The following is a 24,694-nucleotide window of genomic DNA, read 5'->3' as shown; positions in this document are numbered from 1 at the left end:
TCCACCACCTCCTCCAGCAGCGAGTTCCAGGCACCCACTGCCCTCTGTGTAAAAAAACTTGCCTCGTACATCTCCTCTAAACCTTGCCCCTCGCACCTTAAACCTATGACCGCTAGTAAATGACCCCTCTACCCTGGGAAAATGTCTCTGACTATCCACTAATGTGGAAAATGAAGTTATATACTTTAAATGGAAGGAAAAATTAATAAAACTGTTTTCTTTACAATTTTACTCTCCATAAATAGAGATACAAGGTAATTTTCAGCCCATGCTCTCCAGGCAAAGATTCTGAGGCAGGGGGTCATTTGGTGGCACTGGAGGGTATGCAAATGAGGGCTTCAACCATGAGTGCGTTCGGGAAAATATTAATTGAAGTGAAATAAAACGGGTCTCTTATGGAACAGAGAGCTCGTCTCAAGGCAAAATGGAACCAATGGAAATGTGTACCACCAAGCTTATTTTGATGCTGCAGGGATTGAACCATTGGAATTAAATAGGGTGGCCTTGATTTTCCTGCTCTTGAGCTCTCAAACATTTGCTCATCTCAAAACCAATGTCAGATAATAATAATAAAAAGCAAGCAAAATACTGCCTCTACTGGAAATCTGAAATGAAAATAAGAAATGCTGGAAAAAGCCAGCAGGTCGGGCAGCATGTCGAGAGAGAAACAGAGTTAATATTTCGAGTCCATGTGACTCCTCTTCAGTGACAACCACACTGCCAATTGGTGGGATTTCGTAGGGCGCCATCGATGAACATGGGGAACCTGAACCAACAGGTATTGAGAACTCGGAAGCTTCCATGAATCACATCCCATGGTGACTGTGTGGCAAGGCGAGGGAAACTACTTCATTAAAGGCAAAATAAGCTTAATTGTTTTAGGAAACCCACAGTATATATAAAATACATTGGGCGAGATTCTCCGATCCCCAAAACCGATTTTGTAATCAGCGATCGGGCGGAGAATCCATTTTCCACTGGCAGACAGGACTGGAAAACCCCACTGGCAGACAGGACTGGAAAACCCAACTGGCAGACAGGACTGGAAAACCCCACTGGCAAGCGGAACGTAAAATCCCACTGGCAGGCGGGACCGGAAAATTCCATCTTTGATTTTTGTTTTTTGCCCGCAAATGTTTTTGCCTCATGGGTGTTGACCAGGGTGTTCCATTTTTATCACCCACTAATTTTCCACCCATGATGGACAATCATGAGCGCAGAGACAGGAAATGTTAGTCACTGACTTCTAAAACAAATAAATGAAAGTTGGCCTAAAGACAGATGACCATAGACTACTTTCCCCTTTTGAGAGAGAGCGGACGGGTGGTGATTTAACCTGAGGGTCACCACACCTCAGGCGAGGGGCAAGGTTGAGAAGGCAGGGCCTTAATGAATAACCTCAGCCGGTACGGGAATTGAACCAGCACTGTTGGTCTCACTCTGCATCATGAACCAGCCGTCCAGCCAGCTGAGCTAAACCAACCTAAAAAACCTAAATACTGGCCACTGGAAATCCTGCAATCGGGCAGTACGGTGGCACCTCACAACACCAAGGACCCGGGTTCGATCCTGGCCCCGGGTCCCTGTCTGTTTTCACATTCTCTCCATGTCTGCGTGGGTCTCACTCCCACAACCCCCAAGATGTGTAGGGTAGGTGCGCGACCCTAAATAAATTGGAAAAAACAATATTTGGGTACTTTTTTCAAAAAAAGGAAATCCTGCAATTAAAAGGGAAAATACTGGAAGTTTCTGTGCTATGGATAGAGAAACAGAGTTAACAGCTGAATTTTCCCAGCTCGATGGAGATGTCTCCTTTAAATCTTGCTCCCCACTTCCCGACTCCCAATGCCGGAGCTTGAAGATCATTGAGCCAGAGCCACAGTCTTCCGATGATGGTCTTGGCACCTGTACCCCACATATGTTTTCACAATTATAAGTCTTCAATGGGAAACCTCAGACTTGAGAAGCTCTCATGGTCTCCCACCTTCATCGGCAGCACCCACTTCACCCAGTGGAGCTGTAGGTTGCCCGCACCTTTGGATGCTCTGATCAGCCCTCCCGCCTCCGCGGCCCAGCCCCCTTCACAAAGTGGATAGGGATTCCATAGGAAGCCTGATAATTGTCTGCCTGCGGGAAGATCATTCAGGCAGAGGGGACTCAGACACCAACAGCATCAGGACCCACGAATGGTCCTGGGTTTGGGGTCCTATCACCCTCCAATATTTTCGGCTTCAAGTTGATGACATTTTATCAAAACCGAAAGATGGGATGGTGTCAGCCAATGACACATTTCGGGTTAAGGTTCCTCAAAGGCCCTTGTGCAGAATGCACAAACAAGCCTAACCAGTGAGGCGCACTCACGCCAGCTCCAGCAAAATCTAACCCATCCTCTTCACATTCACAATTACTAATTTTTTGGCAGGTTTGAGAATTTTTCCCCTTTTAAATATGTTAATGTCGTCCGCCGACTGATGCTGAGCACTGGTTCCTGTATGAGGACAACAGTGTGGACAGCTCTCTGGCTGATTTGCACCAAAATTAATTCACTCTTTTTCAGATCGTGCAATGGCATCAGACGCTCCGCCTCTGCTCTGTGGGAAAGTGTCCCGGGATATCAAGCAAGAGCTAGATAAGCTCACATGTAATGTGCGGATCAAGAAGCTAAGATGGTTCTCCGAATGTTTGTCAGTAAGTCTTTTCACCATCACCGCTAAAGCTCGCGTCGGTGCAGAACTGATTGCTAATTCGGCAATTACACTTGGCCCTCATTCATTGGCTCCTGCTTAAGCAACACCTTGTTTTAAAATTCTCATCCTCGTTTTCCAATCCCTCCATGGTCTGGCCCATCCCCACCTCAGTAATTTTCTCCGACCCCACAACCCTACGAGATATCTACATTTCTCTAATTCCAGCAACTTGTACATTCCTGATTTGAATTGCTCCCCCATTGGTATCCGTGCGTCCAGCTGCCTAAGCCACAAGTTCTAAAATTCCCTCCCTAAATCTCGTTGCCTCGCTTTCCTCCTTGAAGACACCCCTAAACACCTACTTCTTTGACCAAGCTTTTGGTGACCTGACTTAATGGGGGGAGAGTTTCCCCACTCCCCGTGGCGTGTCCCCTCCTCCCGCCAGGTCTCCTGGCTTTGCCTTTCTGCAGCATTTACATGCTCACCATCAGCCACGTTCATTTCACGAAGTATTTCACAAAGTTGATGCTGGGCCTATGTAATGTTGCGACAACACTAAATTCCTCTCTCCACTCTGTGGGTGACACAGTGGTGAGCACTGCTACCTCACAATGGCAGGGGCCCAGGCTCGATTCTGACCTCGGGTGACTTGTGTGGATTTTCCACTTTCTCCCCATGCCTGCGTGTGTTTCCTCCGGGTGCTCCGGTTTCCTCCCAAAGATGTGCAGGTTAAGTAAGAATAGGGGAGGGGAGTGGGCCGGGGTAGGCTGATCTTTCAAAGGGTCAGTGCAGATCCATCGGGCAGAATGGCTTTCTTCTGCACTCTATGAATTTTGTTCAGGAGAGTATTTATTTTAAACAGCTTAACACTGAACTAGATAGTGAGGGGGTCCAAATGGACGCCTTAAATGTAATTTCAAAGTTATCTAAACAATTGTTTTCCTGCCTTCATTCATATGTTACAGCACTGAGGGAATGAAGGAAGGAGACTGTTGTCCCAGCACTGGAGGGAATGCCCCGTGCAACAATTTTCATTTCTTTAATTAACTGAAAAGACACTGTTGCTAACCATCGGTGGGATTCTCCGTTGCCTGACGCCGATTATCGTAATCGCCGATCGGATGGAGAATCGACTCCGACGCCGGAATTGGGGCCGGCGCTGGTTTGACGCCGGTCAGCCATGGTCCGCATCCTCTGAAATGGCGTCATTGCACCGCCCACCATTGCAATGGCGTTGCCGCGTCTTCAGCCAGCCGTCCCATGATGCTCCACCCCCCAATGGGCCAGGTTCCCGACGGCACGGGACACATGTGCTCTCAGCGATCGGGGACCCGACATGGCGGCCGTGGACTGTGTCCAGCGCTGCCACACTCAGCCGGGATCCATGCCGCTGGCCGGGAAAGACTTCCGCGAGGGTTGGGGGGTCTGGTGGGGGGGGTGGCCCGGGGGGGGGGGGGGCGGGGGCTATGGGGTCGCGAATGGCGGATCGGGTCCGCGCACGGCCAGCGCCATGTTGCACAGCTGCTGCAAGTCATTAGCCGTGGGCATGTGCGGCCAGCGACCCGGCCATTCTCAGTCTGTTTTCGGCATGGGAGCCGGGGATTTCACCCGACGCCGCTGCTAGCCCCTCCGCTCCCGGAATGGGTGAGGGTTTGGCGCGACCTTTTCATCGTAAACCTCCGTCCGAGCCAGCACTTAGCCGCAGACAGAGAATCTTTTCACAAAAATCAGTTACATTCCTCGTTCAGGAATAAGTAGTGCTCTTAATGCTTATTTCATTTCACGTAAATAGAGCCATTTATTTATTTAAGGTGAATAAGTACTGTTGCTATTTTGAGACATGATTATCTCCTGGCCAGACTCCCATCTTCCACCCCCAGTAAAGTTCAATCCATCCACAATTCTGCTTCCTACATTGTAACTCACTCCAAAAGTATCATTCATCCATCATCTTTCACCTTCAGCTGTTAGAACAGAGGGAGTGAAGCCACGTAGCTGCTTTGATGTGGTCAGGAGCTGTCAATCATAGAAAGAGTATTTATAAGTGTGTGGTTAGCTGTAAAACAGAGTACTTTAGAAGTTCAGGCTGAGGAGTCCACTTTAGTGATTAAAAAGTCAGACCAGGAGGGTGCTGTTGAGCAGATGACTGCCGGAGATCACCATGCCAAGGGTGATCTTTAGGTTGCCCAGCACTGGAATGGGCAGACCAGATACAGGGCCCCCATCGGGAGGGGAGGGGGGGACATCCTCTCTGCAGCCTGACAGCAGCAGAGGGACCCTGTGCTGACCCCCCTCTGGGTCCACTGTGCCAGGGAATGCACTTGGCCATGCTAACATCAAAACCTACCTGGTGGATTTCCCACTGTGGGGTTCGGAACAACACGTGTGCGCGGAGATTCGGGCTTCCAGCCCTTTAGGTGCACGCTGATGCATGCAGATCACTATTTTGCATTCTTCCGCCGATGCAGGGCAGGTAGCGCCTCACGGTCGGCAGCAGGGGAGCGGAGAATGGGAATGTTTTTCTGCCAACGCTCCATTCCCTGGCTGATCAGGATTTCCAATCGCAGCAATGGTGAGTGGAGAATCCCAGCCAAGTTTTCACATTCTATAGCTTCCATTTTAACACAAATCAGAACCAACACAAATTAGCAGGGAAATTATTTTAGGTGGAACTTCCCACCAGCGGGAATTTCTGCTCCTGCCGGAGTCAATGGATAGCTCGCATTATGTTCCAGCCCCATCTCCTCTGTGAAGAGGCCATAAAATTCAGTTCATTGCATGATAAAGCAAAAGGTAAATTTCACTTCAAAGACTTGGGGCGCGATTCTCCCAAAACGGGAGAAATCGTAAGGCTGGCGTCAAACCCGGGCGGGTTTGACGCCAGCGCGCCCCTTCCCGACCGGGAACCGATTCTGGTCCCCGGTCGGGGCTAGCAACCCGACGCCGTAAGCTCCGGCATCACGGGTTTAACGAATTTCGTTAAGCCCACTTGCCGGAGTTAGCCCCGGCTGACGCGTCATATGACGTCAGCCGCGCATGCGCGGATTGGAAGACTCCAACCCACGCATGCGCGGATGACGTCATCGCGTATTTGCGCGAAACCCGCGCATGCGCGGGCCGGGATGCCCCTCAGCCGCCCCGCGAATGGATACTGCGGGGCGGCGGAAGGAGAAATAGTGCGCGGGCATCGGGCCCGCTGCCCGCGATCGGTGCCCACCGATCGCGGGCCCATGGCACCCTTGGCACGGCCGTGGTACTGCCGTGCCAATCGGTGCCATGGTTATAAAAAGCGAGTTGTTCCTGCCGTTTTTACGAACGGCCAGACCAGGTGTGTTTGCCGTTCGTAAAAACAGCGTAAAGGGCTGGGACTTCGGCCCATCTATCAGCTGTGAATCGCTGCCGGCCGTAAAAAAACGGCGGCAGCGATTCGTGTCGGGAGTTGGGCGGGGGGGGGGAGAATAGCGGGAGGGCGGGAAAAATGTCGGGAAGGCCCTCCCGCTATTCTCCGACCCGTCGTGGGGGGCGGAGAATCGCGCCCTTGATACTCTTTATAAATCTCAGCAACCACAAGCACCTGCAAGCAAGTGGCACCACACGCAGTTCCAAAGTTCCCTAACTCATCCTCTGGTACGTAGGAAATTTCTCTTTCTGCTCAATCAATTTGGCCCAGGGGTCATGTTTAAAAGCAGCTGGGCAGCACGGTGGCACAATGGTTAGCACTGCTGCCTCATGGCGCTGAGGTACCAGGTTCGATCCCGGCCCTGGGTCACTGTTCGTGTGGACTTTGCACATTCTTCCCGTGTTTGCATGGGTTTCGCCCCCACAACCCAAAGATGTGCAGGTTAGGTGGATAGGCCATGCTAAATTGCCCTTTAATTGGAAAAAATGAATTGGGTACTCTAAATTTTTTTTTTAATGTTTAAAAGCAGCTGTATTTCATCCAAGTTCCCCAGAGACAGTCGTCATCGGAACGGCTCCCTCCTGCAGATCCTCCGTAGCTAGGCTCATGACCTTGATGGCACAGATTTCCCAGGGACTCCTTCATCCTAACCCCATAATAAACATCATTAAACAGTCTAGTCGGCTCTGGAAAATCTGAAGTAACAGTAGTCCAATTCACGATCCCTGCTCTAACCTTGGCTTCAGTTTTCTGACTTGTTTAACTGTATTACACGTACATAGTACCTTGTAAATGTGCCTTTTCTGTTCTCCCCACTGTCTGCAGCTCTCCTTTGTATCTAACCACACGGCTTCTTCATCTTAACTTCCTCCCTGTTGGTACTGCTTCCAGGTCACGTGAATCACTGTTTCTTCTTCTTCAAGAAAGTTACAATTGAAAGGGCGGCACAAGTGGATAGCACTGTGGCTTCACAGCACCACGGTCCCAGATTCGATTCCCCGCTGGGTCACTGTCTGTGCGGAGTCTGCACGTTCTCCCCGTGACTGCGGGGGTTTCCTCCGGGTGCTGTGGTTTCCTCCCACAGTCCAAAGACCAGGTTAGGTGGATTGACCATGATAAATTGCCCTTAGTGACCAAACAGGTTAGGAGGGGTTATTGGGTTACAGAGATAGGGTGGAAGTGAGGACATAAGTGGGTCGGTGCAGACTCGATGAGCGGAATGGCCTCCTTCTGCACTGTATGTTCAATGATCCCTTTAAAATTCTTGCAAATCTTGAAAGTCCTTTCCAAACATTCTGAAAAACAATTCTGCAGACCTTTTAAAGAAATTGCAAATTTTTCTATTCTACTGCCTTTGGGTCAAAGGCTGTCACAAGAATAATGCAATTGAAGTGTTCAAGGCATTAAGGGAAACAGAGAGGATGAGCAAAGAGAAACTATTTCTGCTGGTTGACAAGTCTAGGATGGGGATGGCGTTGGGGGGGGGGGGGGGGGGGGGGGGGGGTGGAATTGTTTTAAAATTAGGGCCGCAACTTCCAAGAGTGGAATGAGGAAACAGAGTTAAACAAAACCAGTTCAAAGTAATTACATCTGAGTAAAAATCAGCAACACTGGTGTCAGTAACACTGGAGTTCCGTTTTAAGGTCTGCAAGGCCATTTAGGACATGTTTAACTACTCCCCATCATTTCCCATTTTTGCTTGGGGAAGAGCAGAAGCAGTTTTGGAATTTATTCCAGAGAGGCAACTGATGCTAGATTGATTATCAGTTTTCAATCTGAGATTGGTAGGTTTTTGTCAGCCAGAAATAACCTGGGGCCTGAGCGGTTGGTTGTACGGAGTTGCACTGCAGATCAGACATGGTCTCATTAAATGGGGGAACAAGCTTGAGGTTTCAAAAGGCTTTAATACTTGCCTATGTTGTTTCTAGCCCCCGGGAGGCAGTAAGAACCTCTGGGACTTGGTGGCTGTGTTAAAAGACCAGGATGACAGTCTGCTTCCACAAAACTACTGCAAAGGAATAATGCACATGAAACATCTTGTCAGGTTCAAAACTGTAAGTAACGTTTGCAGAGAATTTATCACACTCGTTTCAATTGAATTTGGCATTTCAAATTAAAGATAGGTACACAAAGGAAAATATTTGACCAACGTAAAAGTAATTAAATAATGAAAGGATAATGTATATGATTCAAACGTCAGCAAGGTCAGGAGTGACGTATGTGGTTTGATGTTTTGCTGTCAGGTTAAAAATAATCAACAGGCTAGAATATTGAATTCCCTCCCCTGTTATTTTTTTCATTAAGAATTATTACCTGGTGGCAGAAACTGTTCTGTAACTGGGACTTCTGCTGACTTGCGGAGATCTTTGTTGTAAAGCTCTCACTGCCGCAGTGCATAGGAGGCTGGGCTGGCGTACCTGATCCTTTGTTGGATCTCTTTGCCTCTTGAGAGAGGTGGCCGTCAATGCATCGAGAGTGCCCCAGCTTATCCCAATGTCTCCCACCTGGGAGGTGGACTATTTGGCTGAGAGTTGATACCAGTTCTGTTTTGGCAACATTTAAGGACAGGCCAAATTTCTTGTGAAGGATTGAAGCGATCGAGAGTGGCTTGCAAATCTGGTGCAAGGTGGCCAACGACACTGCAGTCATCCACAAACTATATCTGTGGTGGCCCATTTGGAATTAGCAAAGAGGAGGCTGTGGTTAAAAAGGTTAAACGTGACCAATATGCCATCGTCATCAGTGCTTATGCCCAGACCTTGGACTCCCATGAAGATGTTAAGGGAAATCTCTGTTCTGACCTTGATGAAATCCTCACTGCCACCCCAAAAGAAGAAAAGACCACGCTTTCAGGGAACTATTACGCCAAGGTTGGCTATGACCCCATTGTCTGGAATAGAACCATTGGTAAAAATGGGGTGGGGAAAACCAATATATATGGGGCGAGATTCTCCGCACTCCCGACGGTGCGGAGAATAGCGTGGCTCGTAAAATTTTACGGCCACGCTGTTCCGACGCCCTCCCGCTATTCTCCCCCCCCACGCCCAACTCCCGACACGAATCGCTGCCGCCGTTTTTTTTACGGCCAGCAGCGATTCACAGCTGATAGATGGGCCGAGTTCCCAGCCCTTTACGGCTGTTTTTACGAACGGCAAACACACCTGGTCTGGCCGTTCGTAAAAACGGCCGTAAACACTCGCATTTTATAACCATGGCACCGATTGGCACGGCAGTACCACGGCCGTGCCAAGGGTGCCATGGGCCCGCGATCGGTGGGCACCGATCGCGGGCAGCGGGCCCGATGCCCGCGCACTATTTGTCCTTCCACCGCCCCGCAGTATCCATTCGCGGGGCGGCTGAGGGGCATCCCGGCCCGCGCATGCGCGGGTTTTGCGCAAATACGCGATGACGTCATCCGCGCATGCGCGGGTTGGAGTCTTCCAATCTGCGCATGCGCGGCTGACGTCATATGACGCGTCAGCCGGCGCTAACTCGGGCAAGCGGGCTTAACGAAATTCGTTAAGCCCGTGATGCCGGAGCTTACGGCGTCGGGCTGCTAGCCCCGACCGGGGACCAGAATCGGTTCCCGGTCGGGAAGGGGGGGGCTGGCGTCAAACCCGCCCGGATTTGACGCCAGCCTTACAATTTCTCCCCATATGGGAGAATCTCGCCCATGGTGTCCAGCTGCTGACAAGGAGTGCTCAGCATGGCCTCATTATAACAGACATTCTCTTGTACCAGAAGGACAAATACAAAACCACGTGGAAGCATCCTAGATCAAAGCATTGGCAAAGCATTGAAGGACAGATCAGAGGCGTTCCAGTCAGACGACCCTGACCTATACAAGAAATCTAGGTACGACCTCGGTAAAGCCATCCGAGATGCCAAGAGAGAATATCAAACCAAGCTAGAGTCACAGACTCTCGGCGGTTGTGGCAAGGACTAAACAAGATAACGGGCTACAAAGTGAAGCCGAGCAGTATCTCCGGCAGCAGCGCACCCCTCCCCGATGAACTCAATGCATTCTATGCTCGGTTCGAGCAGGTAACCAACAATCTGCTGTCGAGTGCCCCAGCAGCCCATAACTCACCCTTACCCACCATCACAGCTTCCGAAGTCAGATCGGTCTTCCTGAAAGTGAACCGTCGGAAGGCAACTGGCCCGGGCGGGATCCTTAGTCGTGCACTCAGAGCCTGTGTGGACCAGCTGGAAGAGGTGTTCGCGGACATCTTTAACCTGTCCCTACTCCACTCAGAGGTCCCCACCTGATACAAGAAGACCACCATCATACTGGTGCCAAAGAAGAACCAGGCAACATGCCTCAATGACTGCCGTCCGGTGGCCCTGACTTCAGTCGTAATGAAGTGCTTCGAGAGGTTGATCATGAAGCGCATCGCCTCCATACTCCCAGAACGCCTTGATCCGCTGCGATTTGCATACCGTCGCAGCCGGTCCACAGCAGACGCCATTTCCCTGGCCCTACACTCATCCCTAGAGCATCTCGACAACCAGGACTCCATACAGAATGACTAGTAGACCGTGCCTTGCAAATATTTAAGTAAGTCTCTGCTGACCCTGTTTTCACTGCTGTTGTAGACTTCATCACACCATATTCATTTCAATGGCTGTAGATACGACCATAGTGGGCCGGATCTTGAATAACGACGAGTCAGAATACAGGAGGGAGATAGAGAACCTAGTGGAGTGGTGCAGCGACAACAATCTCTCCCTCAATGCCAGCAAAACTAAAGAGCTGGTCATTGACTTCAGGAAGCAAAGTACTGTACACACCCCTGTCAGCATCAACGGGGCCGAGGTGGAGATGGTTAGCAGTTTGAAATTCCTAGGGGTGCACATCTCCAAAAATCCGTCCTGGTCCACCCACGTCGATGCTACCACCAAGAAAGCAGAACAGTGCCTATACCTCCTCAGGAAACTAAGAAAATTCGACATGTCCACATTAACCCTTACCAACTTTTACAGATGCACCAGAGAAAGCATCTTATCTGGCTGTATCACAGCCTGGTATGGCAACTGCTTGGCCCAGGACCGCAAGAAACTTCAGAGAGTCGTGAACACCGCCCAGTCCATCACACGAACCTGCGTCCCATCCATTGACTCCATCTACACTTCCCCCTGCCTGGGGAAAGCATAATCAAAGACCCCTCCCACCCGGCTTACTCACTCTTCCAACTTCTTCCATCGGGCAGGAGATACAGAAGTCTGAGAGCACGCACGAACAGACTCAAAAAACAGCTTCTTCCCCGCTGTTACCAGACTCCTAAATGGCCCTCTTATGGACTGACCTCATTAACACTGCACCCTGTATGCTTCATCCGTGCCGGTGCTTATGTAGTTACATTGTATACCTTGTGTTGCCCTATTATGTATTTTCTTTTATTCCCTTTTCTTCCCATGTACTTAATGATCTGTTGAGCTGCTCGCAGAAAAATACTTATCACTGTACCTCGGTACATGTGACAATAAACAAATCCAATCCAATCCAGCTTCCTGGATTACGCAAGGATTAAACTCCAAGGGAAAGAAGATCAATCTGGAAAATCTTCACATAGTCTACTCGATTCGAAAAGAGTGAGATCAAACAAAAGCAGTTGGACTAGACTCCTGTGCCCAAACCATTGGGTTCGAGCATTACCATCCCCGGGACTGGTTTGACAAACATGATGCTTAAACATTTGACTCCTTGGAACAAAAACGAGAAGCAGTGATACAGACAGGCCAAAGGTCGCAAGTCAAGCAGGCAGTCTTGCAATAGCTCCATGTAGTGTAGCTAATGCTGTTAGGAAGGATGTTCCAGCTTTTTGATGCAGCGATAGTGAAGGAAAAGTGAGTAATTTGGAGGGGAAGGTGCAGACAGCAGTGTTCCAACGCGCCTATCCTTCGAGGTGACAGAGGCCATGGGTTTGGAAGGTGCTGATGAAGGAACCTTGGCAAGTTGCTGCAGTGCATCTTGCAGATGATGCACACTGCTGAATGCCAAGGGGAGATAGTTAGATTCTCTCTTGTTGGAGATGGCCACTGCCTGCCACTTATGTGGTGTGACTAGTCTAATAATCTGGAGACACGAGTTCAAATCTCACATGACAACTATGGAATTTAATTAATTTTGAAAGGTCTGGAATAAAAATTTATTATCAAGAACAATGACAATGAAACTACTGACTGAGCATAAAAACTATCGAGCTGGGCAGCACGGTTGCATAGTGGTTAGCACTGCTGCCTCACAGCACCGAGGACCCGGGTTCAATCCTGGACCCGGGTCACTGACTGTGTGGAGTTTGCACATTCTTTCCGTGTCTGTGTGGGTCTCAACCTCACAACACAAAGATATGCAGGGTAGGTGGATTTGCCACGCTAAATAATAATAATCGTTATTATTGTCACAAGTAAGCTAACATTAACACTACAATGAAGTTACTGTGAAATCCCCTAGTCGCCACATTCCGGTGCCTGTTCGGGTACACTGAGGGAGAATTCAGAATGTCCAATTCACCCAACAAGCACGTCTTTCGGGACTTGTGGGAGGAAACCGGAGCACCCGGAGGAAACCCACACACATGGGGAGAACTTTGCATCAGTATTCACCAAAGAGAAGACTTTGCATCAGTATTTCACCAAAGAGAAGGAATTAGTGGATGTTGAGTCTGGAGAAGGGTGTGTAGGTAGCCTGGGTCACATTGAGATCCAAAAAGACGAGGTGTTGGGCGTCTTGAAAAATATTACGGTAGCTAAGTCCACAGGTCCTGATGGGATCTAGCCCAGAATACTGAAGGAGACAAGAGAGGAAATTGCTGAGGATTTGACAGAAATCTTTGGATCATCGCTGTCCTCAGTTGATGTCCCGGAGGACTGAAGAATAGCCAATGTTGTTCCTTTGTTTGAGAAGGGTAGCAAGGATAATCCAGGGAACTACAGGCCGGTGAGCCTTGCGTCAGTGGTAGGGAAATTACTGGAGAGAATTCATCGAGACGGGATCTACTCCCATTTGGAAGCAAGTAGACATATTAGTGAGAGGCAGCATGGTTTTTTGAAGGGGAGGTCGTGTCTCACTAACTTGATAGAGTTTTTCGAAGAGGTCACAAAGATGATTGATGCAGGTAGGGCAGTGGATGTTGTCTATATGGACTTCAGTAAGGCCTTTGACAAGGTCCCTCATGGCAGACTGGTACAAAAGGTGAAGTCACACAGGATCAAGGGTGAGCTGGCAAGATGGATACAGAACTGGCTAGGTCATAGAAGGCAGAGAGTAGCAATGGAAGGGTGCTTTTCTGATTGGAGGGCTGTGACTAGTGGTGTTCCGCGGGGATCAGTGCTGGAACCTTTGCTGTTCGTAGTATATATAAATGATTTGGAGTAAAATGTAACTGGTCTGATTAGTAAGTTTGCGGACGACACAAAGGTTGGTGGAATTGCGGATAGCAATGAGGACTGTCAGAGGACACAGCAGGATGTAGATCGTTTGGAGACTTAGGCGAAGAGATGGCAGATGGAGTTTAATCTAGACAAATGTGAGGTAATGCATTTTGGAAGGTCTAATGCAAATAGGGAATATACAGTGAATGGTAGAACCCTCAAGAGTATTGACAGTCAGAGAGATCTAGGTGTAGAGGTCCACAGGTCACTGAAAGGGGCAACACAGGTGGAGAAGGTAGTCAAGAAGGCATATGGCATGCTTTCCTTCATTGGCCGGGGCATTGAGTATAAAAATTGGCAAGTCATGTTGCAGCTGTATAGAACCTTAGTTAGGCAACATTTGGAGTATAGTGTTCAATTCTGGTCGCCACACTACCAGAAGGATGGAGGCTTTAGAGAGGGTGCAGAATAGATTTACCAGGATGTTGCCTGGTATGGAGAGCATTAGCTATGAGGAGAGGTTGAATAAACTCGGTTTGGTCTCACTGGAACGACGGAGGTTGAGGCGCGACCTGATAAGAGGTCAACAAAATTATGAGAGGCATAGACAGGGTGGATAGTCAGAGACTTTTTCCCAGGGTAGAGGAGTCAATTACTAGGGGGCATAGGTTTAAGGTGCGAGGGGCAAGTTTTAGAGGAGATGTATGAGGCAAGTTTTTTTACACAGTGGCTAACGAGTGCCTGGAACTCGCTGCCGGAGGAGGTGGTGGAAGCAGGAATGATAATGACGTTTAAGGAGCATCTTGACAAACACATGAATAGGATGGGAATAGAAGGATACGGACCCCGGAAGTGTAGAAGATTTTAGTTTAGACGGGCAGCATGGTCGGCGCAGGCTTCGATGGCCGAAGGGCCTGTTCCTGTGCTGTAATGTTCTTTGTTCAACGTGCAGACTCCGCACATACAGTGATACAAACAGGGAATTGAACCTGGGACCCTGGTGCTGTGAAGCAAGAGTGCTAACCATTGTGCCTCCTTAATTGGAATAAATAAATAAGTAAAAAATATCGAGCTCGCGAATGTCTTTTAGGGAAGGTAATCTACTGTCCTCACCCTGTCTGGCCTACATGTGACTCCAGACTTACAGCAACATGGTTGACTCTTAACTACCCTCTGAACATCTTAACTACCAGGGGATGCTTTAGCTCAGTGGGCTAGACAGCTGGTTTGTAATGCAGAACAAGGCCCGTATCAACTGAGAATTCGGAATTCTCCTGTGTACCCGAACAGGCGCCGGAATGTGGCGACTAGGGCTTTTCACAGTAACTTCATTGCAGTGTTAATGTAAGCCTACTTGTGACAATAAAAATTAGAAAGAAAGAAATGGTAAACCACTTAGTTGCATTCAAGAAGATAGCTCACCATCACCTTCTGTCGGGCAATTAGGGATGGGCAACAAATGGTGGTTTGCTTACCTAAAGGAAATAAAATCGGCTAGCTTCATTGTCATTTTTCCTACTGATAGCTGTCCTTTTGTAACTTTGGTACTTTTTAAACTGAATTAAATCTATTAACAATTGCCACAGTGGAATCTGAGCCCATGTTCCCTAACCTATTTGTCCAGTGATGTAACCATTGCAGTCCCGAACCCTGAATTCTGAGCTGCAGTCATACAGCGAGGAAAAGGGAATATATTGAATATCTACAACATGGCTGTGTAATGAAGTGCACAACACTGGCAGAATATGAGTGAATACCCAAAGTTTTCATTGAGGCAAGTTTCAGATCTCATTCAAATAGAATATCAGGTGGCGTGCAGACACTTTATAGAATCAATTCTGGCCTTGGGTGACTGTCTTGTGTGGAGTTTGCACATTCTCCACATGTCTGCATGGGTTTCCATCGGTTTCCTCCCACAGTCCAAAGATTTGCAGGTTAGGTGGATTGGCCATGATAAATTGCCCCTTATTGTCCAAAGGTTGGGTGGGTGACGGGGTAGTGTGCCAAAGTTAGGGTGCTCTTTCGGTAGGTCAATGCAAGTCTCAATGGGCCAAATGGCTTCCTCCTGCACGGCAGGGATTCTATTCTATGACTGAAGTTGTATTCACCAGGCTGTTAGATAATGCATTCCAAATCCTCACTGTTTGTTATAAATGTTTTACCTCATGTCGCTCCGGTCCTTTTGCCAGTCACCACGAATCTGCCCTTGCGTTATCGATCCTTCAGTGGCTGAAAACAATGGAAGAGATTTAATCGTCTCGAAGGGGCTCTCATCCACCGATTGGAGAACTGGCGGGAATCCACTGTCAATTCCATAATTGTGGGGTGGAGGTTGAGGGCGAAGGGGCAGTTGTCTCCGAGGCAAGGACGCAGAAGTGGCTTTCAGTAGACTTCCCCTACCCACGCGCCAGTTCCCTCAATTGGGTACACTCTGATAATAACAGTTCCACCCAATTTCTCTACCTTTTCTTGATTGAAGAGCATCAATTCTCAGTTAAGCCATCTGAAGCTGATACAGAAATCACCGGTACACCCTCATCCTTGATCAAACACATCTTACAATCCTCCCACAAGGCAGGCCTACGAATTCTCGAAGTGGGGAGGATGCAACAATGCAGTTGCCCCACCTAAAGCAGGGTTTATGCCTGGAGAAAGTGGTGGGAAGGAATGTTGAGCCAGTCGTACAAAACAAGCGTATTATTTAGAATGATTAAGAGATACGTAGAGAAAAGTAACCATTGAAATATTTACGGTGATTTTGTTTTTTTAAATTCAAACCATCACTCTTTCTTAACATTTATATCCACTCTTAGCCTTGACTTATAGCCTAAGTCAAGACTGTCACACGTGAATTGTTTAAAGTTGAATTTGTTTTTTGTTTTGGTTAGTCTAAAGCTCAAGAGTTAACGACTGTGAAGATGTCCAAGTTTGGAGGTGGGGTTGGTGCACCAAGCAAGGAGGAGAGATTGAAGGAGGCAGCTGAAATTCATCTCCGACTGGGGCAGGTCCAGCGATATTGTGAGCTAATGGTGGAACTCGGGGAGGTAAAGTACTTAACAGCGACAATCGGTCGGTGAATTGAGCGGCACGGTTGGTTAAGAACTCACACGCACCATAAATTCCCACAATGCTTCAGCGGAACTCAAGGAAAACGGCTATTTTGCCGTTTTTAAATGGTTTCACTGAAGCTCAGAGCAATGAGGGATGGGCAGCTAAGGAAATCTCTTGAGTCAATTCTACCGTCCAGTCTTCTCATCTGTGGGACTTGAGTTTAAATTCATCCAGTTGGTTTCGGATAAATGTGTTTTTCCTCTGGTAGCTAGGTTTAAATGCAATTAACATGGACCACTTTAATGCTGGTCCCTACGGATCTTATACCCAACCTTCTGTCATTTGGCACAAATTGACACTAATAGAATAACATTAATGCAATTAACACAGATAATGTATCTAGATGCTAAGGCATCTTTAGTGCAGTCAGAGAGCTCGACTGGGATTGAAGCAATCTTTTCTCTATGTGTTGAGGGGTAACACATGATAGAACTATCCTGACTGTGGTAGCAGCTGTGAAGCTATTTTTCTGTTTCTCCGCAATATTTACTGACCTCAGTTTCTACTGATTCACTCAAAAATGCCATTAACAACCGACCCTTGAACAGTCCATTTGGAAAACCAGCAAACAGCTGATTCACATGCCAACTGGCCCCAGGTTCAATCAACAGCTGGTGGCATGAGAAATGTTTAAATTGCCCTGAGCTTGAGAGAATCAGCCAGGTCTGTCCTGGTGGAAAGTGTGAAGGCGTATGTGTAGGATGAGGGTGCAATTGGGTGTAGCATTGATGCCCAATCAAATGGCAATACCACTTTTACTGCCTTGGCTCAGGCATGTAGAATAGCCACTTGGCTGGGTTAAAAAAGTAAAGTTGCCATAGTCCCAGATGACCATAGGCTGCTTTCCCCTTTGAGGGGGAGAGCTGGCTGGCGTGATTTAACCTGAGGATCACCACACCTCAGGCCAGGGGAAAGGTTGAGAAGGCGGGGCCTTCATGAATAACCTCAGTGCCTGGCAGGGGCCAATATAATCACATAGACCATAGCAAAGTACAATCGGAGTATTTTTCACACATTTTCCTCTGTTGCCATCCCACAACTTCCCCTGGGCTTTGAACCTTGATGTGTAGGATAAGCTGCGAATAGTCACATAGGCAGTACAGAACTTGAGTATTGCTCAAAAAAGAGACACGTGCTGTCAAAAATTTCATCTTGCTCTCATCAGGACAGATGCAAAAGTACCAAATTTCAAAGGGAACAACAACTTATACCGCCTGAGAAAAGATGTATTGATTTGTTGGCAACGACAGGTCACGGTGTTGTCATGGCGAGTGCACCGGGGAGCTAGCGCCGCCTATACTTTTGTTTATTCAAAAAATATAGACATAGACATATAGAATCGATGCTCCTTTTCTCAAGCAGCGTAAAGAAAGGTATTGTGTCTGTCCTGATGAGTGCAAGATAAAAAGGTTTGTCAGCAATACTCAAAGTAGGCTGTGCGCTCCCATGACCCCGAGAGCTATGCTGGCAGAGATACATGTCCTGTGAGGACCATCCAAGCTCAAATAGTAGGAGGCAGGATCAAGGCAGGCCAGGAATTCTCCAGTGAGGGGATGAGTCAGGCGAATGACATGTGTAATATCCCCCACTGAGGGCGGGGGAACTCTGTTTAACAATGTATATAAGGTTGGCCAGTAATGTACCGACCAGAAACCGACCCAGTAGGGATGTACTGGGAAGTGTATATGCCATCATTGTAAATAAATCAAAGTTCTTTGTTTTACTTTGTGTGGCTTCCCCGTTTCCTTATTAAAACATGTCTGTATTAAAATGTCTTTTGCCACAAAAAAAGCCTAGGGATAAGAGGTGTGTGACAGACTTGCAAATATCAACAGTAACTGTGGGAAGTCGCAATATGTTGGATGTGTAGTGGGAGGCCGCCTTGTGCCAATCGCTACAGTATTAAGCAAAACTGTCAACCTCCAAGTGGCCTCGGGGAGTGTTGGAAAGGATCTGTTCTTTTAAATGATGTTAGCATAAACCCTATGGCCTTAAAGGGACATGCCAGGTTCCACACAACTCCATCCAACTGGGAAATAAGGGCAAACCCAGGGGGCACAGTTTACAAATAAGAGGCGGGATTCCCCCACTCCCCCCATGCCGTGTGTTCCGGCAGAGGATATGGCTCGCCATTGTCTGGCTGCTGGATCTTCGGGTTTCACCGACGCCAACAGCATTTTGCGTTGTTCGGCGGACGTGCCGCTGCCAACCCGCCGTGGTTGGAGCTCGTGGGACCAAACGATCCCGCCGGCGAGAAGGGCTGGAATGTTCCAGCCAAGGTGTCTCCCATTTTAGACCGAGATGAGAAGGAATTTCTTCTCAGAGGGTTGATAGACTTGTGAGTCCGCTTCCACAGAGAGCAGCAAGGGTTGGCTCATTGAATACTGAAGGTTGAGTTAAACAGGTTTTTGATTGACAAAGACGTTGAGGGTTATGGGCGATGGGCAGGAAAGTGGGGTTCAGGCCACAATCAGAACCGATGTGATCTTAGCCAAGGGTAAAACAGACTTGCTGGACCGAACCGCCTACCCCTGCTCCTATTTCTTGTGATCCTAATTTGTGAATCTTCACTGCTAGTGTTGAGCTTTGTTACTTGGGAGTGGGGATTGGGATAGGCCTGTAAAATATCAACCCTAATTCTGTGAGCGGTAACAAGGCTGCTTTCCACAAGGAGCCTTTCAAAAATGACCCCTTAATGTGTGGCTTCGCTAAAACCTTTGTTGTGAAATATCTTGGCTCTCGTTCCCGGCTGAAGCTTTCTAAATAAGTTACAGCAAGAAAGGAAGTCATTCAGTCTAGCTTGGCTGTTACCTCACCTCTCCTTGGGCCTTGCATCATTATCTGCCTATAGTGGCTGTCTAAAAGATGAAAGGCCTCTGTGCCAAACTACTTGTTGCGGTAAAACTGCAGTTTCACCATAATGCATGTTGATGTCCAAAAGAAATGTTCAGAAAGTAATTTGTGCGGTAAGAATGTGGAAAATCTGCCTCAATAACTCTTTTGTATTTTGAGTAGATAATTGTCCCATAAAACCATAAGAGCAGAATTAGGCCACTCGGCCCATCGAATCTGCTTCGCCATTCAATCAGGGCTGATATTTTTCTCATCCCCATTCTCCTGCCTTCTCCCCAAAACCCCTGATCCCCTTGTTAATCAAGAACCTATCTATCTCTGCCTTAAAGACACTCAGTGATTTGGCCTCCAAAGCCTTCTGCGGCAAAGAATTCCACAGATTCACCACCCTCTGGCTGACGAAATTCCACCTCATCACATGTTTGAAGGATCATCCCTTCAGTCTAAGGCTGTGCCCTTGGGTTCCAGTTTCTGCTACTGATCCTCTCCACATCCACTCCAGCTAGGCCTCTCTGAATGCTGTTAGTTCCATTTTTTGAAATTTCAAACTATTCTAGATTGAGGAAGCATCGTCTTCATGAAGGGGTATTTATCCCACGCCTTCTAAATGCCATCAGGTTGGTGTTTTCCGCAAGTGAGGTGATGACAGAATTCCGGGTGACTCATGCTATAGTGTGTTTGTACCACAGATGGAAAAAGGTTGGCCGAGTGATTGCTTCTCGTGGCAACCCTTCTCCCTTTAACAGAACAGTTTATTGCGTAGCCAATGTTCTTTGCAACAGTGAATTACACAGAGGTCTGTTTAATCGCCATCAGGCAGGGAGCCCACAAGATGGGATCCAATAGTCAAAGGGAGGTGGGGGGGGCACAAAATTCGATATCATGTCTGGCAAAGGGATGAAAACTTCCCCATGTTACTCTTGATCTGACCTGGCAAATGATTTCTTCTTTGCAGGAAGAGATAATTCATCTTCATCACAAAAAGACCAAAGTGGTTATTTTTTGTGCCTGTGTGCAGCAGGATACAAGCAGCCAAAAATAACGTGACATTTCAAAATTCTGCGTAAAAGGTTTTTTGCAGGATGATGATCTAAAAGGTAGAAAGAGAGAAGTGCAGAATCACCACGGCAACACCTAAACCTAGTACTTTATCTTGTCTCCCTCTGACAATGTAATCAGAGTGGAAATAGGTGACAGTGTGCCAAGGCTGCTGTGATATTTAGAAGAGACATTTGAGGAATAAAGTGTGCGTCTCGGTGAGATAAACCTTCATTTGTTTTTCAGTGGGACAAAGCACTCTCGGTGGCACCTGGGGTATCAATGAAATATTGGAGGAAGCTAATGCAAAGGTGAGGACTTTTACTTTTGCGCAGTGATGCAATGATTCCAAACACTTTTTGTGACATGACCGATTGTCTCATGACTCTATTCTCCCAGTGTCTTGGCCAACATTCCTCCCTCCTTCAAAATAACATCGATTGGTTACTCAAGCTCATTTGTCTGGCCCTGCCAGCCCAGAGTAGGCATCCTATTTGCTCATCCACCAGCAGTTACTGCAAACCACAAGCAGTGGGCAACTCTGGTTGGCCCTGTGACATAGTCCCATTCCATATGAGACCCTTTGACATGATAAAGCACCGTACAAGGGCAAGCATTACTATCATCAACTTGCATTTAAGGAACTAAAAAGAGTAAGTTGGTCATTTGTGCGTGATGAATGTCTTCACCTTCCGAAACGATTTAAAGATGAACGTTTACAGTGCAAATGGGGCAGATGTTTGTTTACAGAGAAGCAGATTGTCAAACCCACTTGCACAGAATGTTTTATCGATCTGTAGACGCAGGACTTTGTTGCAATGTTGGCATGGAATCAGCAATCAATATTTATTTGTTGCTTGTTATGAACCTTCGTATGATCTATATTTTTGAGTTTTATCTTTAAGCTGCCCAAACAGTTCACTAAGCCACATTCACTATGCCAACACCAGCAATGTGACAGTAATGGAAGCCTAATTAGTAAACCACATCATACCCTATCATAAAGTTCCTTGTAAGAAAGAAATGAAATAGTTTGCATCCATGCACCTAATTATATCCACGGGATGTATTATATTATATTCCACAGGATTTACAAAGATGGAATTATTTTGGTGGTGTTTTTGATAGGCTGGCGTAGTGGTAATGTTGCTGGAGTAGCAATCCAGAGGCCCAGGTTAATGGCTTGGGTGCATGGACCAGTCCCACCAGGGCAGCTGGCAGAATCTAAATGTAATCGATAATCCAGCTAGTCTCCGTAATGGTGACCATTGATTGTCTTATAAGCCCATCTGGCTCAGTAGTGCCCTTATGGGAAGGAAATCTGCTGTCCTTACCTGGTCTGGCCGACACGTGACTCCAGACCCACAGCAATGTTGGCTCTTATGTGGCCCCTCCGAAATGGTCCAGCAAACCACTCAGTCCCGGGGCGAATCAAGATGGACTACAAGTGCTGCCATTGCCAGCGATGTCCACATCCCATGAAAGAATAAAAAAAAGTAGGTAAACATCCAGCCATATTGGGCACAGCAAGATCCCACAAACAGCAAAGCAATGAATGGCCATGTAACGTATTGAACATTTTTAATCATCGAAGCTACATGCTCTCGCGTCCAAATGCTTCTTTGAAGAGACTGCAAATTGCTAAAATAGGTAGGTGCAGAGGATGGAAAATAATGATGGGGCAATTCATACATTCGTGGGATGGTAGCATCGTGTCAATGTGACTAGACTAGTAATTCATTGGCTCTAGAGATATGAGTTCAAATCCCAACAGGGCAGCTGGGGGAATTAAAGTCCAATAAATTAATAATGATCACAAAACAACTCGATTATCATAAAATCCCAGCTGGGTTCACTAATGTCCTTCAGGGGAAGAAAATCTCTCGCCCTTACCCGATCTGGCCTGCCCATGACTCCAGATCCACAGCGATGTGGTTCCTTTTATAACTTCCCTCTATGTTGGCCTAGCAAACCGCACTGTTGGGTGAACCATTAGAGGGTGGGGGGGAGGGGCACTGTGGGTGTACCTGCACCACACGGAATGCAAAAATGGGAGTTTGCCACCGCCTTCTCATAAGAAATTACATAGAATTTATTTACAGTGCAGAAGGAGGCCTTTCGGCCCATCGGGTCTGCACCGGCTCTTGGAAAGAGCATCCCACCCAAGGTCAACACCTCCACCCTATCCCCATAACCCAGTAACCCCACCCAACACTAAGGGCAATTTTGGACACTAAGGGCAATTTATCATGGCCAATCCACCTAACCTGCACATCTTTGGACTATGGGAGGAAACCGGAGCACCCGGAAGAAACCCACGCACACACGGGGAGGATGTGCAGACACCGCACAGACAGTGACCCCAAGCCGGAATCGAGCCTGGGACCCTGGAGCTGTGAAGCGATTGTGCTATCCACAATGCTACCGTGCTGCCCATTAGGGATGGGCCAGCAGGGTTTTCCAGTCCCATCAAGGTCAATGGATTTTTGGACGGGTCGCCGCATTTTTCGGCCCCGCCCCCTGCTACGACCGGCCTATAAAATTCCACCTATTGAAAATGAAATGAAAAAATGAAAATCGCTTATTGTCACGAGTTGGCTTCAAATGAAGTTACTGTGAAAAGCCCCTAGTTGCCACATTCCGGCGCCTGTCCGGGGAGGCTGGTACGGGAATCGAACCGTGCTGCTGGCCTGCTTGGTCTGCTTTAAAAGCCAGCGATTTAGCCTGGTGAGCTATTGGGTGGCAGAAGGTGGGGAGTAAAGCTTTAATTGCTCCCACTCCCTTGGAGTTTCTGATCTCCACTCGGGGAGCCTCTGATCGGTTAGGTTAGGGAAGGATAACACTAATCAAAAGGGTATTTTTCACCAGAGTAACCACATGGGGAAGTATTTAGTGGCGTGAAGCACCCAGGATGTTACTGTTTCCGCAGGAGAGCTGACCAGCTGATTCAGGAAGGGAACGATGAAGTGATCCCGTATTGCATTGCTACAGGAGACGTGAAGAAACTCGTGACTTTTTTCACCTCTCGAGGCCAGCTGAATGAAGCACTGCTTGTTACTCAGGTAACTTATAATTACCGATTGCTCGTCTTATTACACAGGAGAATGAATCTCACCATCTCAGCAGGGGAGCCAGTTTCAAAGGACCCCGGTGGTCTGACTCTCACTCCATATCAGTGCTGCTCCTCACTGAGAATGCAGGATTAGTCTTATTTAAAACATCCGACCAAGTTTGAATAAATGTTCCTGGATAGTTCCTGTATATTCTTCGCTCTCACGTTAAATTCTGTCTTTTCAAAATATATACAATTGTGAATGGTTCAGATGAACCCTTTTGGCTTCTGAGCAAAGTTTAGGAGAGCTGCTTGGCCAGAGGAGAAGAAGCGTAACTCTGCATTGGCCTGTGTTAGTATCTTACATAAGGTGGCATTATCATGTATAGGCAGGTATCTATGTGTTTGTCTGAGGCATCACCAGATATGTCTTCGCGTGATATGCGCCACCATAAATGGGTGAATTCACCGATCAAACACTCCCAGCAGTGATTCCCGAAGAGATTTACGAAACTGATTCTCTGAGTCAGGCTCGAATGGAACATAGTTTCTGGCTGAAGGAGATATTGAAGATTTGTCCTGTACTAATCCGAAGGAGAAACCTTCAGTAATTTGGCTCTCATTCCCCAACACAGGGATATTGAGCCCAGCTACAATGCTCTTACGTTTACCCTTATGAAAATCACAGACCAGGAATCAAACCGGGACTGTCCACATTGGGAAGCTCTCTACCCTGCTCTTGGTTTCCCATATGCGACCTCCTGGTTCACGGAACCTCCCACAGTTGTTGCCAGGATACCACAAAAAAATATACAGGCGACCCACAGCTGAGCTGAGTCATTCAGCCTCTCTGGGTCCCTAGATCACCCCATTCAGTGCCAGATGGCATTCTGTCCTGGCACTGATCCCTGTGAAATCCCACTAATCACTGCCTGACATTTGGAAAAAGACCAGTTTATTCCTACTCTTTGTTTCCTGTCTGCCAACCAGTTTTCTATCCATCTCAATACACTACCCCCAATCCCATGCTCTTTAATTTTACACGCTAATCTCTTATGTGGGACTTTGCCGAAAGGCTTCTTTTTATTTTTATTTTTTTTATTCTCCTCCTTTTCTCCCAAATTTACACCCACCAACAATAAACAATAATCAGTAACAAATATGTCAATCCCCATATCA

General features: G+C 47.5%; 1 protein-coding gene across 6 annotated transcripts in view; it reads left to right on the top strand.

Annotated features, from left to right (window-relative positions):
• wdr17 (WD repeat domain 17) overlaps positions 1 to 24,694 on the top strand; it is a 233,209-nt gene that overhangs the window by 159,236 nt on the left and 49,279 nt on the right. For all 6 annotated transcript variants that reach the window (XR_005461662.1, XM_038805765.1, XM_038805764.1 and 3 more), the window contains 5 exons: positions 2,558 to 2,688; positions 8,016 to 8,141; positions 16,350 to 16,505; positions 20,710 to 20,774; positions 23,393 to 23,525. Coding sequence is in view for 5 of the 6 variants with exons in the window: in XM_038805765.1 (XP_038661693.1) it covers positions 2,558 to 2,688; positions 8,016 to 8,141; positions 16,350 to 16,505; positions 20,710 to 20,774; positions 23,393 to 23,525 (611 nt within the window). In the remaining variant the exon portion in view is untranslated. The remainder of the gene's footprint in view (positions 1 to 2,557; positions 2,689 to 8,015; positions 8,142 to 16,349; positions 16,506 to 20,709; positions 20,775 to 23,392; positions 23,526 to 24,694) is intronic.

Source organism: Scyliorhinus canicula, chromosome 8 (genome assembly GCF_902713615.1).
Source record: "Scyliorhinus canicula chromosome 8, sScyCan1.1, whole genome shotgun sequence".
In the NCBI taxonomy this organism is placed as follows: domain Eukaryota; kingdom Metazoa; phylum Chordata; class Chondrichthyes; order Carcharhiniformes; family Scyliorhinidae; genus Scyliorhinus; species Scyliorhinus canicula.
This window is presented reverse-complemented; position numbering and strand designations above follow the sequence as displayed.